At 36.4% G+C, this 16,905-nt stretch overlaps 1 protein-coding gene across 1 annotated transcript in view; it reads right to left on the bottom strand.

Annotated features, from left to right (window-relative positions):
- The window catches only part of Smp_143380 (DNA mismatch repair protein PMS2, putative), a gene marked incomplete at its 3' end in the record, with an annotated part of 36,972 nt that overhangs the window by 141 nt on the left and 19,926 nt on the right, over positions 1-16,905 (bottom strand). Inside the window, exons 10-16 of the mRNA XM_018791068.1 lie at positions 13,805-14,043; positions 10,936-11,103; positions 9,821-9,921; positions 8,643-8,711; positions 8,038-8,075; positions 5,228-5,332; positions 2,251-2,286 (exon numbers count right to left, since the gene is read on the bottom strand). Coding sequence (XP_018645717.1) covers positions 2,251-2,286; positions 5,228-5,332; positions 8,038-8,075; positions 8,643-8,711; positions 9,821-9,921; positions 10,936-11,103; positions 13,805-14,043 — 756 coding nt within the window. The remainder of the gene's footprint in view (positions 1-2,250; positions 2,287-5,227; positions 5,333-8,037; positions 8,076-8,642; positions 8,712-9,820; positions 9,922-10,935; positions 11,104-13,804; positions 14,044-16,905) is intronic.

Here is a 16,905-nt window from a genome sequence, read left to right on the forward strand (position 1 = left end):
ATCCATCCACATGATGAATGAAAACAAACTATCCGATATTTTCATAGTTGAAATAACGTGCCAATTGAAGCTAGATCACCATGGAAAACCTGGAAGCATTGGATGGCCGTTTCGTCCTATTATGGGACTCCTCAGAAGTGCGCATCCACGATCTCGCCCCATGAGCGAGATTCGAACACAGGACCTACCAGTCTCGCTCCAGAGCAATTAACCGATAGACTACTGAGACGGCGTCCAACGGTGTTAGTGTCTAACTTCAACCAATCCACGATTTTGAGCAACCGTTCACCAATTGTCTTCAGTGAGTTGATATCTCCCGAAAGACCTGGTTGAACTACACTGGTTATTGCTTCTCACTAGAACTCCACGAAATACCTCATGGAGCCAGTCACTAGTGAGCATATGCTCACTACCAGAAGAGGGTTTTGTGGAGATTTTAGTAATTTTATATAGTTGAGATCATGAGTCTAGCTTCAATTAACTCATGATTTCAACTATGAAAATAATAAATTCTCCACAAAACCTATTCTGATCTATCTAATATTGTAAGAAACATCTCATTTGTTGTCAACTTACTAACTTCTTTGTATTTATATTGATAGACTATTGTTCTTGTTTAATCTAGTTCTCGACTGAAAATATTGGATAACTGAGTTGAATGTATTACATGATCATAGGCTAGTATTGTAATACTAGTGATATAATCTATTCAACTTTACTTTTCATTAAAACAGTAATGAACACGCGTTAAATCTTTATTAAGCTGTTTAGTCTAGGAGACACAGAGCATATAACTAACTTTGGAGGATTAGATCGACACTAACGAGCTAACAGCCAGTTGTTGTATTCGTGTCGCTAATTGTTTATACTTGAAAAACAAACGAAGAGTCACTGCAATTCCTACGATGCGAAATAAGAACACCAAGAATGGTACTAGTGAACATTTATAAAAAACACAACGACCTTAGTCGAAAATATACTCAATGTATACCGATTACTGCTTATACTCTTACTACTTCTACCACTATGGGATTTGAATCGACAACTGCATCTGTGTACTAAAGTGGTATGGCAACTCGAACTGATGTACGTACGTACCAAGTTCTACGTTGTTACTGACTAACTGACTGTATACTGATTGTTTATCCATTTTGATAATTAATTAGAATAAAATCACATATATAAAAAACACCTCCAGTTATAACAAATCACATGCCGCATGTCATGCTAAGTATAGTCCACATTAATTGAATGCAAAGAATATTGTATCTTGAATAAACATTACACTCAAATAAATTAATATTATAACGAATAAAATATCACACTGGAAAATGAAACAAATATTACACTGAATAATCATCCTATAGAATGAAAAACCGAAGTAATGAGTTAAAAATGTGATTTAGACAAAGTTCACTTCAACCCAGCTTGATGAACTCTGAAGAGGAAACAGTATCAGTCATGTCAGGTCTCCTCCACACCACCTTCAATCAAATGGTCGGGCGAAGCGTTTCGCTGATTTCTTAAAGGCTATTCAAGAAGAAGGGACAATAGAAGAAATAATACAAAGGTTCTTGCTAAGTTATCGTTTAACACCAAATCCAACAATAGTGAAGGGAGTATCGACAGTAGAAAATATGTTTGACCGAGAAATTGGGATTGTGTTACAGGATCTGATACCAAGATCCAAGGGAATAAAAATAAAGAAGTCTTAGCTCACTGAACCGTGCATTGTTACAACAGGTCATTTACAACTAGGTGAAGTAGTTTGGGTGAGGAATTTCCACGATGGGTAAGCGGAATAGTAAAAAGGAGCAGTTATGTATATAGTGAGCGTGGGAGAAATCATATGGACGCGACACAGTAATCATATAAAAAGACAAGATTGTAAAAATACTGTAGCTAATCAAGAGTCGGAAAACTTGTCAGGAGATATACTAATGGAATATCCAGCCAACAAAATAAAAACATAACAAACCGGGAACACACCCACGCGACCAGCAGAGATCTCAGCGGGAGCGAGAAAGAACAATTCGATTCAAATTTTTATTTAATTCAATAATAGGATTATTAAAATGAATGATTAGCAAGAAACCAGTTACATAAATAAATTATCACATATGACTGGATGTTAAAAGTCAGTAGATGGGGTGGATTTTTAGGATTATTGCCACCTATAAGCAAGCAAAGTCATGCACCTAGAGGAAACCCATGATTCTTCAAACATTATGTATATAATTTTAAACTCACCCATGGATGATCCATGGAGCCCATATTTGTTAAGATCTAAAAACAAGGTATATTTAAGGTTTAAGTTAGAAAAAATCTAGGGAGAAATTGCAGATATTAATATGGATATACATGTAATGATGAGTAAAAGACTGATATCATATGAAAAAGATAATGATTACTGCTATTAATACGACTGTTTACTATAAATGTAGAATAATCGCTATCTGTTACAAGTTCCATTGGAATGAGATTGTTATGCTGATGACTCAAAGAAGAAAACAAGACTATAGAAGCAAATTGATTGATTTATCAACAACTAATTAAACGACTTGTGCAATAACAATTACAGTTTACTTATAATTTTAAATGTTTTACTCAATCAGTGAATCTAAATTAATGGAACTAATAATTAGTCAACGGTCAAATTGTTGAGTAGTATAATGTGAATGCCAAGAAATTTGTAAGTCTTAAGTACAATTCGAATTAAGAAATCAAGATAAAACAATTAACACATGAAACATGTAGTTGATAGCAGTTTATGTGAAACTACTTAATAAGACTTTAACAAAACGATTTATTTTTTATGGTTTACTTATCAACATTAATCAGTTGGCCCTCAAATGCCCTGGTACGGCAGAGAGCGGGGAGGACTCGCCCTCACTCTACAAATGCTCTCATATGGCCACGCGAATATATAGCCTCTGCCTGGGAAGTCCTACTCACTGCATTCTCGTGGCGGAGGTGTTGTTTATGAAATTGAGAGGACGAAGAGCAAATGTCCGGCGCTTTAACCGAGTTGGTGGACACGGAAATTTCACCTAGGGGAGTTGGAAAACCCTGATTCCAAACCACTTGTGCACATGGACTCCATTATCCTGAGGGGACAAATGGCGTATGACCCGATCGTTGGTCACCGGCTACCACGGGACTGCATCTCCTTACGTTGCTCCACTGCCTTGTGGATCAGACCTTTAAGTCAAAAGCTCGGGGTGTGGCCCCCTAAGAAAAGCACCTGCTTCGGTTTGGGCACCTGGGCAGTATCACAGCCCTCAAACAAATCAAATGAGATTTGTGTGGCGCATATGTATCTGGTGCCCTTTTGTACCAATATTTATGTGTTTAAATAAATTAATTAATTAATCAGTTGAGACAAAAATAACTGAATATTCGAAATATAATGATAGGTTTGATAGAATTGAAGATCAAAGAAATTCAGTATCCATTCAATTGACTCTAACTTTGAATATCGAAAAGTGGAAGCGATCAAAATAATCCTTAGACTTTCTAATGCATGTAATCAGTGATGTTTATGATTCTATGTAAATAGTCGTGAGATCATAATTAAACTTCGTAATCCCTTGCTAATATGTACTGATGGTATTTCCAAACAATTTAGTCTTATTTAATAGTTATAAATTTGTTAAGTGTTGGCTAATTGCTTAAAAACGTAGCTTTAAAACAATAAATTGAAGGTTTGAACCCTGTCCCATCTAATATTGGTTTAAAGAGGCCGGCAATACTATCATTATTCTTTACGGTACGGTTTGGTTCAAAAGTCTAGTATGAAGATCTGAATTTGGTTGATGAGTTAAGTTTAGATTATGTTCCAGTAAATTTATAATTCAGAATCATGAACAATCGAGATATCCTTCTAATATGAAACAAGATCTTTGCGCGTATTACTTAGACCGGACGATTAATTTCCCACAAAACCTTCAAAATTACTAATCCATGCATAAATAAAAGGGTGAGAAAACATAAGAACTCCATGAGAGCTTTAGTATTCGTAACAGAAGTGATGACTGTAACAGAATAACTGTTTGTATTAAGAAATAAATAACACTATGAGAAACAGGGAAAATAACAAACTGAGGGCGAGAACAATCAATCAGATAACAGTAAAAGTGGAGTAAAATAAAGTGGATACAAAAACGAACGACGAATTCCTTACACATTAGAACTATCATTTATTCACGGAAATAATCAAGATTATATAGCTAGAAGTCATATTGGCAAGTAAAGGCTTTTAGAATAAATTGGCCAAAGCAATCTTAACTATCATTTTAATTACATTCTGATCTTAAATTAATCTATGAAAACAAACCAGTCGAAACACTATAACTTAATTTAATGAGGGTATTCAGAATTTTTCATTGCTATCATTGGTGGGTTCATAACACTGGATAACATTCATTAGAGCATAAATTTGGAGAACTACTACAACCATCATCAAAAAGTACAGGTATATATGAACAAGTGTCTACGTAAGATATTCAATGTCCATAGGTCGGATACCATCAGCCACAACCTACTGTGGGAAAGAACAAACCAACTACCACCTGAAGAGGGAATTAGGAAAATATGTTGGAAGTGGATAGGACATATATTACGGAAATCACCATAATGCATCACGAGGCAAGCTCTAACTTGTAATCCGGAAGGGAAAAAGAAAAGAGGAAGATCAAAGAACACACTACGTTGAGAATTGCAAGCAGACATGAAAAGGATGAATAGCAACTGGGGACAGCTGAAAAGGATTGTCCAGGACAGAGTTCGATGGAGAGTGCTGGTGGGCGGCCTATGTTCCTCAAATAGGGTAACAAGCGTAAGTAAGAGGGCAGGCATTCATTTAGATCGCAAATAGATACAGCATCAAACATTAAGATTATTTCTCGGAAATTTCGGATCAAAATAGGCAACCCATGCATGTGGTTGACAACACATAAGCCTCGTACAACATGTGATAGTTATGTTTTTTTTTGGGACAATCAGATTGCGAGTTATCTTTTCGATAATCAGCATTCACCCGGGTATGTTGCGTAGCGCCAGCTGGTACAAATTTACTTGGTTTGGATCGGTTCGACCAGTTCCAGCTAGCTGACGTCCCGCTAATTATTTTATACCATCTGGTAAGACAACGTCCTAAACCGGAAGAATATGCAACGAAGTTAATGACTTGAATATATAATAGAAATAACAATACTACTCTATTTACTCGTTTCATCTTTTTATGATCTAATGCTGTTCCAATCATAACAGCACTACGACATGATCGTGAAGCAAGTATATCTCTCAAACGGGATGGTCGACATTTCTTATTCTGAAAAAGGTAAGAAAACAGAATGGAAGTCGATTAAAAAAAAGCGAAAGACGGTAAATATTTAAAATGACACCCACAATTAAGAAAAAAGATTCACTGTTGTTATACAGAAAGACATCCTTTTGATGTTTTCCAAAAAATTAGTCCACAGAATAATTAGATGATATGCACACAGACGCATATCTCATGAATATTTGGAAGTTACTCGATTTCTAATTAAACAATGTGGCAGTAAAACGTATGTCGATCGCTGAGATTATTCAAGCTAAAACTAAAGTAAAAGCGATGAAGTTATCACAATAAGAACTGGAATATTTTACAAACACTATATTATAGATGAATATGACTTGTCTCCAAGTTCGAGAATTATCTGACTGCAGTTATCTCATGATATAGATTTAATAGATCAAATATATCTGTCTGCCTAGTAAAGGGTGAATACACTGGACAGGAGTTTCGATAGGAAAGTGAAACCAACATTCTAAATAAAAGATCAAGAGTGTTTCTACTAATATAACATAATGAAATTTGGTTTGCACTTGATCCAGTCTCTGGAACACTAGATTAGGTGGACTGAGGTATTCAGAAATCAATAGACTGTTCAGAATCAAATATGTATCGAAACAATAGTTTATTGACCGGAAATGCGAACAATCAACACAATGAAATCGAAAAAAAGAATATTTGAGGGAACAATTATTTTTGATAACTTCATTATCAGGCTCTACAGTTATGAGTCCATAATTATTATGATCTTTTACGAAGGCCAAAATAAGGCATGCATTAATGAATTTGACAATGCTATATAAGGATAGACGGTTCTATAAATAGAAATACTTTTAGAAAGAATACTTGAACGAGTCAGTATACCCATTTTGATAGCTTACAACCCTTCAATTCAAAATTAAATTGGTTAGATGTCTCAGCCACAGAACCAAACTATTATATTATGAGGTTAGTGTAGGCAGCGAAATAGATAAATTAAAGAACACATTACGAAATAACGGCTATCCAGATAATTTCGTCCGAAAATTTTTGTTGAGAGGTAAAGAAGAGCAAACTTTGACATGGTCAGCAAGAAAACCATCTATCGAAAACTCGATTTTGAGGAGGATATGAAGGGGGGCCCCAAAAGCCCTGGTACCGCCGAGGTTGGGGAGAGTCTGCCATCCCTCTAAAAATGTTCTTACATGGTCACGAGTATACAACCACTGTCAGAGAAATCCTACTCACTGCCTTCTCGTGGCACCGATGTTGTTTACGAAATTGAGAGAACGAAAAGCGAATATCCGACGCTTTAAACGGGTTGGTGGATATGGAGGATCCACCTACGGGAGTTGTAAAACCCTGATTCCAAACTAATGGTGGACATGGGCTCCAGGATCCTGAGGGAAGAAAAGGCGTATGAAGCTATTTTTGGTGACTGGCTACCATGGGACTGCATCTCCTTACGTCGCTCCACAGCCTTGTGGGTTAAACTAACAGCGTGATTCTTTTTCACTTGGTAGATAGTGAACATCATATTAAAGTAGATGAAGCTTTCTCTGTTTTGTAACAAGTTCCAAACAAACTACTTAAATGGGCTATGTTACGGCTCCTCTACACATCTGAAGCCATCTGGATAAACCCAAAAAAACCAAACTTTTGTATCCAGAAGAGGTAATTCTAGCCTTTATGTTTACCTTGGTCCACGACTGGATCATCAGATACCTAAACTGGATATTATAAATCTCTTATCTCCCCCCCCCATATTTTTTTTTCAGTTTATATCTTTCTTTATCTAAGCATCTTTCCCAGTTCATATGAATTTTCTTATGGTAATTACTTTGATAACACATATTCACACAACGTTATTATTACTATTGCTATTAATATTATTGCCTTCATTAACGAGGTAAAATTCTCCTACTATCCATTTTATTCACACGATTTACCAAATTACTATTATATTGATTATAACTTGACACTTGACTAGAAATCATTCTAACCTTTATTAAATGACCTATGTAAAATATCACAATAATTACGGACTCAACTGTAGAATCTGATGATGAAGTTATTAAAAACAATTGTTCGCTCAAATATTCTATGGAGATTTCTAAACAATGAAATCAGAATAGAATGTGCTCACTAGTGACTTGTTTCAAGATGGATTTTCTGGAGACCTAGTAAGAAGCCGTGACCAGTGGTGTTTAATCCGTGTCGGGTGTCAGGCAGTTGTCCACCTCAGACAATAGATGAAGAGATGTACAACATCATGAATTGATTGAAGTTAGACATTAACACCGTTGGATCCCAACTTAACAGTCTGGAGGTTAGGTGTTCGCGCGCGAGACCGGAGGTCCTGGCTTTGAGTCTCGCGTGCACGATAGCGGGTTCGTACTGCCGAGGAGTCCTATACTAAGACGAAACGGCCGTCCAGGGATTCCAGGTTTTTAGTGGTGATTTAGCTTAGATCGATTCATGAACTCAAATCTTAAAATTCTATTTCTTAACATACCAAACAAGATTTTAATCAAAAACCTCTATACTTAATGAAGAACTACATAAAACTACCAATATATCAACTCATAATGCCATTCATTCTTTGTGATAATGCAACTTATTAATTGTTCGTAGTTGGCAGATAGATGACATCGAACGATAAATATCTTGGAATGAAAAGAACGGCAGGAAAGTTTTAAAATAAGACAAACAACACTTACACATGTTTCAGATAATACAAACAACATTTCTTCAATATCTGTTAAATAGAAAAATAAGGAAACAGTGTGAAATGAAGATAACTAATAGTATTCATCACTTGAAGGTGATCAGACATACACAAACCTAAAATTAAGAACAAACTTGTAATAGATCACAAGGGGTTTTTGTGGAGATTTCAGCATTTGCATAGTTGAAATCCTGAGTCAACTGAAGCTAGACCACCAGGAAAAACCTGGAAGCACTGAACGACCGTTTCGTCCTATCGTGGAACTCCTCACCAGTACGCATCCACGACCTCGGCTCGCGAGATTCGAACCCAGGACCTACCAGTCCCGCGCCGGAGCACTTAACCGACAGACCACTGAGCCGGCTGGCATCCGATGGTGTTTATGTCTAACTTCAACCAATCCACGAAGTTGAGCAACCGTTCATCAATTGTCTTCAGTGATGTTCACGCTTTCAACTATGAAAATACTAAATCTCCACAAAACCCCTTCTGATATGAAACATATTCCAAAACCGAATGTACAAGGATCATTGAAAACAATATACAAAATATCGTCAAGAAAACAATACAAATATAACAAGTATAACATTTACCTACCTCTGTAACTGAATAACTTGTTTTCTAGCATTGGTGCAGCAACAAGAGATATTTGTTGACCAGCAGGTTCTAAAAATATATACATATATATTCAATAGATGTAAATGAAGAGATAATTTGGGAAATTACCATAAACAAGTGATACTTTTGAAAACAGTTCACACTATAGATAATGAATAAAGTCCTATGAAACATTATATAACAAGTGTTTTGTTCAGTAGTACTGTAATGTATGCTACTTATGTTGAAAGATATAAGTAGTATGTAGCACAAACTGAAAGTGGAATACATGCCAGAAGAAGATTGAGAAGATTCAATTGGAGAGAAGAGAAAGTAATTGTAATAACAAGAGAATTGAAAGAATTATAAAACATGTAAAGAACAACTGATGGAAGATGTTCAAATAATGTATTCAATGTATAGTTTTCATATTCTGTGAAAACCTTCTGTAATATTGTATTAAATAATAAATTGGTTTTCCCTACCTGATTTTTCATTCACTACAGTATCATTTGATAATTATGAATCATTATTGGGTATTATACTATGAACTGATGTTCATTATGATAAGACAGTTGAAAATCAGTCAAAATAGTAGAAAAATGTAGTGTTCTTATTCTTTATTACATATAAGTTTCACTATGGAACCTTATAATCTATGGCTTGATTTAATGTGTCACTTTTTGAAACAGATTTCCTGAATCTAGTTTTCTACATTGTCATTGATACTTTTATTCTGATTACCTTGTTATCATTTTGTTCACCTGAGCAACTTACGTAATTGATTGTTACAAAAAGATATGAAGCATGCTAGGTAGTTGTCATTGGTCGACATTAAACTCTGCTTGATATAGGTTACATGCTAGTTCACACTTAGTAGAACGGCATACTTGCAGTATTGGAGGAACTACTATTCACTGTGAGATCTGGACTCACCTCATTAGTCAGTTGCATAGTCTGAGGCATTATTACTGCGCCATTTGCATCAAAACTGATTTCCTAAAATACTGAGATATTTATACATTGGTTGGTTACTGAGTAGTGAGCAACCAGTGTGTCATGTGTTTTAGTCAAGTCCAACCTTGTCAATTATATCTGATAGATATTATTGATCTGATACACTTTCCCATCATAATTATAAAAAACATACAGAAGTATAGAAATATCTGAAAACACACCGTCACTGTGAATACGAAAAGCGAATCCGTTCCTAGCGAATACATCCAAATTATTGATTAACACTTGTTCATTTGTTATTGTTAAATTCAACTTTTGAGGCCTGTAAGTAGCATAAAAGGAAGAAAATATAACTGATGGAAAAATATTCTTATATCATTGGTTGATAAAAAGTTGAGACCGACAACTTTGAATATGTGGAATTATAGCTTATGGTTTAAAACAGTTAGCAGTAAGTCAATCGAATGTAAGTTCGAACCCCTCTCAACAAATTAATTTCATGAGAATATCACTCATAAAACACAGGTTATTGTACAAAGCTTTAAACCATACTGCTTTAATGAGGTCTAGTTTTATTACTCACTTACCTAAACCACTTTGGTGATGCAGTATGACAACTGGGACTGATTCAAACTTGTGTCAGGTCATTATTCCGTTTAAGACTAACCGGCAAACCAAAGTAGGCGGGAGTGCAGTTTGAACATGTAAGTGGTTGTTTAAAGCTAAGCTACCATGGGCCTACAACATTCAAAATCAGTAGTAGTTACACACTTGTATTCATTCTGTATATTTTTCCAACTATTATGTTAAATGACACTCCAAACTTATTTCAAATGTGTGATAAGATGGTGGTTGGAAGTGGTCAACAGGAAACCCTGGACCCGGGTTTCGTGCTACTTGGCACTCGTCAGCAAGGTGTACCTGTAATCTTGAGGGAACTGGTGCTCTCTGATGGATTCGATCCCGTGTCACTCAGCTTCACAGTCAGAGACGTTACCACTGAGCTAATCGGGCCGCGACCAACCTCCTGTAGGACTAAGATGTAATCACAATTGATTGATCACTGGGTGGTGATCAATGTCATGCGTGTCAAGTCCTTCTTAGTGCTGATCGAAAGCTATCGATAAAATGTGTGTAGATCAAACGCCTACAAATAACTGATAAGTTTTGCTACCGATACACATAAACTCCCTGTCTCTAGGGTCTTTGACAGAGGATAGTTTGGAACTAACTTCAAAAGAATATACATTTAAATATACTTTATTGGCTTACATAATAAAACATGTATAATAATAATAATAATCTGAAAAAGAAAATGTTGTCAATGAATGCTTACACAACTAATGGTTGACTTTTAAATCGATAATTTTCTGATAATTGTTCAAATCGATATTTTTCATCACTAGCATGTTGATCAATGATGAATAAATCTTGATTATGTTGTGCTATTATAAATCCCAAATTAAATTGTCCAATTACTTTTAAACTGTTGAAAGTTTCTTTCCTTTAATGGAAAAATAATAATAATGATAATGATTTAAATAGATATGAATGTAATGATAGATATACAAATCCATGTTCTATCAAGTAAATTTACTAATTTTGATCACTAATAACTTGATTGTACGAAATTCAGGGTGTAGTGTGGGTTATTGATATCCACATAGGAAGTATATGGTGATGGTCGGGCATTGAATGTATTTCAGTAGAAGGTCGATAAGGAGAGAACGGGTATGGCACACAATCGGTACGAAAATGCATGAACAATTATAATCGGGGACTATGGACGAATAGTTGCAGAAGAAACAATCAAATTGAAACAAATGATTGTTATTTTGCAAATTAACTGTTCACTATACGGTTCTTATATTTTAGTGATATTCTGTAATGCTGTACTAAAATACATTCGATTGTCCCCACTCTTGTTTTTGTTCACTACAACGGTACATCATAATTATTCTTATTACATTATTCCGAAATTTGTTGCAAACGATTTGACCAACATCGGTTTAGATTATTCAAGATATATATATCTAGAATTCTTACATAGTCAGATTCTTTAACTGCAGTCATTTAACGTCTAATTATCTCCATATTACCACAATGTTGCCAGCCCGTGACTATTTTGGAACTTAATAACTAGAAAAGATCATGCAGGGCTAAGTGTAATGATTAAGGAGATTGATCTAGCGCATAATTCTATGCACAATTTTTCTACCCTAAATGTTTTGCTAGAATCATAATGTACAGTCAACAGTCTCGAATTAAGTTAATCAGAAACCAATTAGACTGTGAATAGGCTAAAGGAAAGTAAAACAGATCAACGACTATGCATTGAGCTTGCAATTTGAGTATTATGTTATTAAAGACTCTAGTTTTATTTTACAAAATCCATTGAACCGGGTTTGAAGTGTTGTTTTAATAAGCACAGAGTTGTTGAATATAACAACTATCATGCAATTACAAGTTTTAGGACTTAAAAATAAAATAGTTAAGTTCATAAGTCAATTGAAGCTACACCACCATAAAAAACCTGGAAACACTGGACGGCCGTTTCGTTCTAGTACGAGACTCCTCAGTGGTGCACATCCACGATCCCGCTCGCGGAATTCGAACCCAGAACCTTTGGTGTCGCGCGCGAGCACTTAACCTCTAGACCACTGAGCTGGCCGTCCAGTGCTTCCAGGTTTTCCATGTTGGTGGATTGACTCATGAACTCAACTATTAAATTACTACAATCTCCATAAAACCCCTTTCTGATATTAAGAATAAAAGTACACATTACTAAAGAACCAATCAGGTTTAACTATCTAATGATTTTAATCTATTGAACGAAATACAAAATATGTAGATAAAGAGTTTGTAAATTTTTGAAGGTAATGTAGATACTTTTAATATTTGAAGTTCAAGAACTAACTGCCTACATCTCTTTATTCATATGAGATAACATAACATCCTCTTAACAGATTCCTTATTATTATTCCTATCTCATAATCAAAGTTTTTAAATCTAAGTCCTAAATCAAAACTTATGTTCTAAACAAAACTCTTAATCGTAAGCGTAATGTTTTTCGACATATTCCGTCAGTTAGTCAAACACAACGTGGAACTTCGTACGTACGTACATCAGTTCGAGTTGCCATACCACATTAACACAGAGATGAAGTTGTCGATTCAAATCCCATAGCGGTAGAAGTAGTAAGAGTATAAGTAGTAATCAGGAAAATTAGGGTTTGAAGATGTTATTCAAGGAGTACAGTCCAGTGAAATAAATTTGGAAAGAGAAAAAGGATAGAGAGATGAAGAATTAAGAAGATTAGGATTTGGCAGAACACAAAGAGTGGGTGCACCTTCGCCATTGCAAACGATTCTGAGCCATGTCATTCAAGGTCTCTAACCATCAATTGCTATCATCTCGCGAGTCCCAACCAGGTAGTCTACACCTACCAACATGGCTCAGTCCACTTGTTAGTGACTTCATGGATTTGTGCCACGTTTTGGTCTGCCCGCCCCTAGCTTTCTTCCAACCTACTCCTACACCATGAAACATTGCACGTCGGGGCAGTCGGTGGTTAGGCATACGTAACACATGTCCCAGTCATCTCAACTGATGAAGTTTCACTACTTCATCAACCGATTTGACATCCTTACCTAGTACCCGTTTCCTAACAACTGCATTACTTACTCGGTGGTCCCAGGATATACGAGCAATGCTTCGAAGACACCTATGATCGAATACTAGTAGCCTACGAATATCCTCTATTCTTACCGGCTAGGTTTCACTGCAATAAAGTAGGACGGAACGAACTGCTGCTGCGCAGCAAACCCGTTTTTTGATTGCTAGACGGATATCTCGCCTACGCCATAAATGACGCAAGTTGGTGAAAAGTAGACGAGCCTTCTGTATCCGAGTTGAGATTTCGTCACACACCAAACCACAAGGGCTGATGAGACTCCCAAGATAAGTGAAGCGGTCAATACGCTCAACTACTTCACTCCCTATCATTAGTTCAGGTGTCGATGCAACTATGCTGTAAGAAATTATGTATTTATGTCATCTGTATTCAGATTAGCTGAAAATTGGTTTTAGTTTCTTAAGCTTATTCTAAAATCGTTGTGAATAATGCAAACTTTCAATATTAGACCATTTGCTCTGAAGAAAGAAACAAACAAATATACATACAGACAGACAAATTAATGAATTACTTGAAATATGTAGTTAATTCATTTTCAGCTTCTTGATTTTCTATAGATGTAAATTTACCAAACATGATATTCTCTTCAATGTGTTTATCATCAATACTGTTATCAGTAGTATTTGGTATATTGTAAAGATTATTATCATTATTTGATATTGGTATTGAATATAAAATCTGTTTCCATTGATTACGTAAATTCTCCATGGAAAAATTAACTTCGATAGATTGTAAATTATTATCACTAAACTGAAAGTTAAATAGTTGACTCCAAGATAAATTATATTTAACTATACATATGGGTGTGAAAAATGGTTATACAAAGTATACTTCTAGATTACTGGTATACCATTATAGGTACCTACGACTCAATGTTCGTGTATTTCAGGGCCACAATGAAAGCAACGTCTGAGATTGGAAAAGGGTTATTAACTATTTAATGGAACACATAAATATCGGTACAAAAGGGAACCAGATATATATGTTTCGGTAGTGTCGATTAACACGTTAATCCCATCTACCTTTATTCTACCTTATGGACAAGCCAATTTACCAACCTATCATGAGTCACCTTTCGACCTTGTTAATTATTCACTTATTAACACTGACTGCTTTTATATGAGCGCACATGTGTGTACACTTTTTATCTTATTCATCACATGCCTGTAATTTAGTTTTATCGAACTTTAAATATTTATTAACGCTTGATAAAAGCGAGTTGACTTACCCGCCATCTCCAATGTGCGTTGTTTTCGCTTTGCTCGCTGGCATCTGCTCATGTGCTTGTAGCTTTCTGGCCTGCGTCATTTGATAATAAAATGTAGTTGCCGCTTCTCTTCGCCTTCTGATTTCATGCACCATTGAGATTTGTATTATAACGGTTATCGAGGTGAACGATTAACGAGGCACGGCACTACAGAATTGGTGACCTCATCGAGCGAACCAGTCACGACAAACCTAACGCAGGAGGCTACGTCAATGAAGAAACTTCGGCACCTCATACTTTCGACAAGCAAACTCAGCGAAGCCTGTGCAGCACGACATGGACATACTCGAATCGTATTATCTTATCAATACTTTGTCATCATGTCAACTCTGCTCATCGATCCATCTGGCGGATTTTTTTCCATTATGATTCGAATAATTATCATATGTTTATTATTACATTAATGTCATATCATCACATAACGTGGAATTATTATTGCTGTTCGTATTGACAGTAAATTATGACATTTACACAGTCAAATCACTCACCGAACAAATTATAATTATATGAACATTCCATTCACGTTATGACATTCGAAACTCACTGGACTATTTTATTATTCAATAACGTAAGATTTTCCTGCTTTAAGTGAGTTCGTTCCACTTTTTTTCCATGTCAATTTTTGGCCCAATGTTACACTCATTCGCTTAGTCGAGATCATTTTTTCTAAATGTTATTATACAACACATTTTTCATTTCGATATTGCCTCCTATTATGTCTGTGGATGCCTTTAATTTTAATAAGCTTTACTCTAGGATCAATCATCTCTATTTTGTTCTGGATCATTTATCACATCAATGGCTTGATTATTATCGCTCATTGTTGCGGATATATCGCTATCTCATGCTATATATTTACGACGTCTTTACTATCTGCTCATACATTGAACAACCTGCAACCTGCTAAGTAAATTGGCGTTCTAGTGAACCACACATGCTCACGAACCTTCAGTCTAGGCAGTCGAGGGAACCTCTTGCACGCTGATAATGTCATTGTAGTGACCGGTTTGTCTCGACGAGAACACGATTGGAGTAATGGAAACAATTATTATTATAACCAATTGTACCAGTGATTGTTTTATCGTACTCGTTGTTGTTTAACTGTATCAAAGTCACTTCTCGTTACGCTCTCCATTTTGTTGGTTTGAACTCTCTTACGCTCTGTCCTTTTTGCCTGTACTCGTTGGCACGTCTCGGTATTCTTTCGATACCACGAGATCGCCAATAAATATACTCTACCTGAACCAATTACAGCCTTCTGCTTTGCGAGTTATCAAAGGGACCAAGTCGTTTCTGGACGCGTAAACTTAGTGTAGTGGTGATCATAGTCCATCAAGACTCGACGCCATCTACAACTGGTGACCCAATTCTACGAGCACAATTCAACTTCAGCCAATCTTCCAAACAAGATCAAAGCGGTGAGTCTATAATTTATCTATCCACATCTGTTGCACGTATTCGTATTGATATTTTTCAATATATAACATTCTGGCAACTTAGCATGGTGGATAACGATAAAAATAGTATTAATATAATAGACTCTGAAGTACAGGCAATAAGTTTTCGACCGGCTCCTTTTATTCCCCACGATCCATAAGTTTGGTTCGCGGCATTGGAGTCTCAATTCGAGATCCGCCACATAACCAATCAACGGCAAAAGTACGCCTACGCTCTGGAATCATTGCCTGGGGATCATTTAACCGCTGTTCGTGAGGTAGTCCTCAATCCAAACGTCTCAAACTTTTACGATCGTCTCAAGGATGCAATCCTTCGACATTTCCTCCCGTCAAGAGAGGAACGACTGAGGACTTTATTAGCACGTCACCCTATGGGTGATGCTAAACCGAGCCACCACCTCACACGCCTGCAATCTCTTGCAGGAAACATAACAGCTGACTCTGAGATAGTCAAAGATCTGTGGCTCGAAGCTCTACCAGTGAGCATTCAACCATCCCTTACGGCCCTGCTCATGGACACCCCACTCAACCAGGTGGCCCTAATAGCAGACAAAATCCTAGCACGAGTTAGCGCCCAAAACAACTATATGGTTGCTTCTACTTCACGTTCAAACATCGATCTCGACGCTAGGCTACCTACGGCTCATGGGGATAGGGACAAATGTATCCTCCCTTGCCTCAGTTTTCGAGACCGATTGGACGTACCAGATCCCTACGTCCCCCAATCCAGGTCACGTTCTCGTAAAGCCGTAAGAACTCGCCCTAATCGGGCATCTTCCAAGCCACGCCAGAAGGCGGCTTTGAAAGCGAGTTCGGGTTGGTGCTTGTTCCACTGTGGCTTCGAGGCTCGATAATGACGGGCTACCTTATAAACAGCAGTTAAATGAT

This window comes from Schistosoma mansoni (genome assembly GCF_000237925.1).
Source record: "Schistosoma mansoni, WGS project CABG00000000 data, chromosome 5 unplaced supercontig 0198, strain Puerto Rico, whole genome shotgun sequence".
Lineage (NCBI taxonomy): Eukaryota > Metazoa > Platyhelminthes > Trematoda > Strigeidida > Schistosomatidae > Schistosoma > Schistosoma mansoni.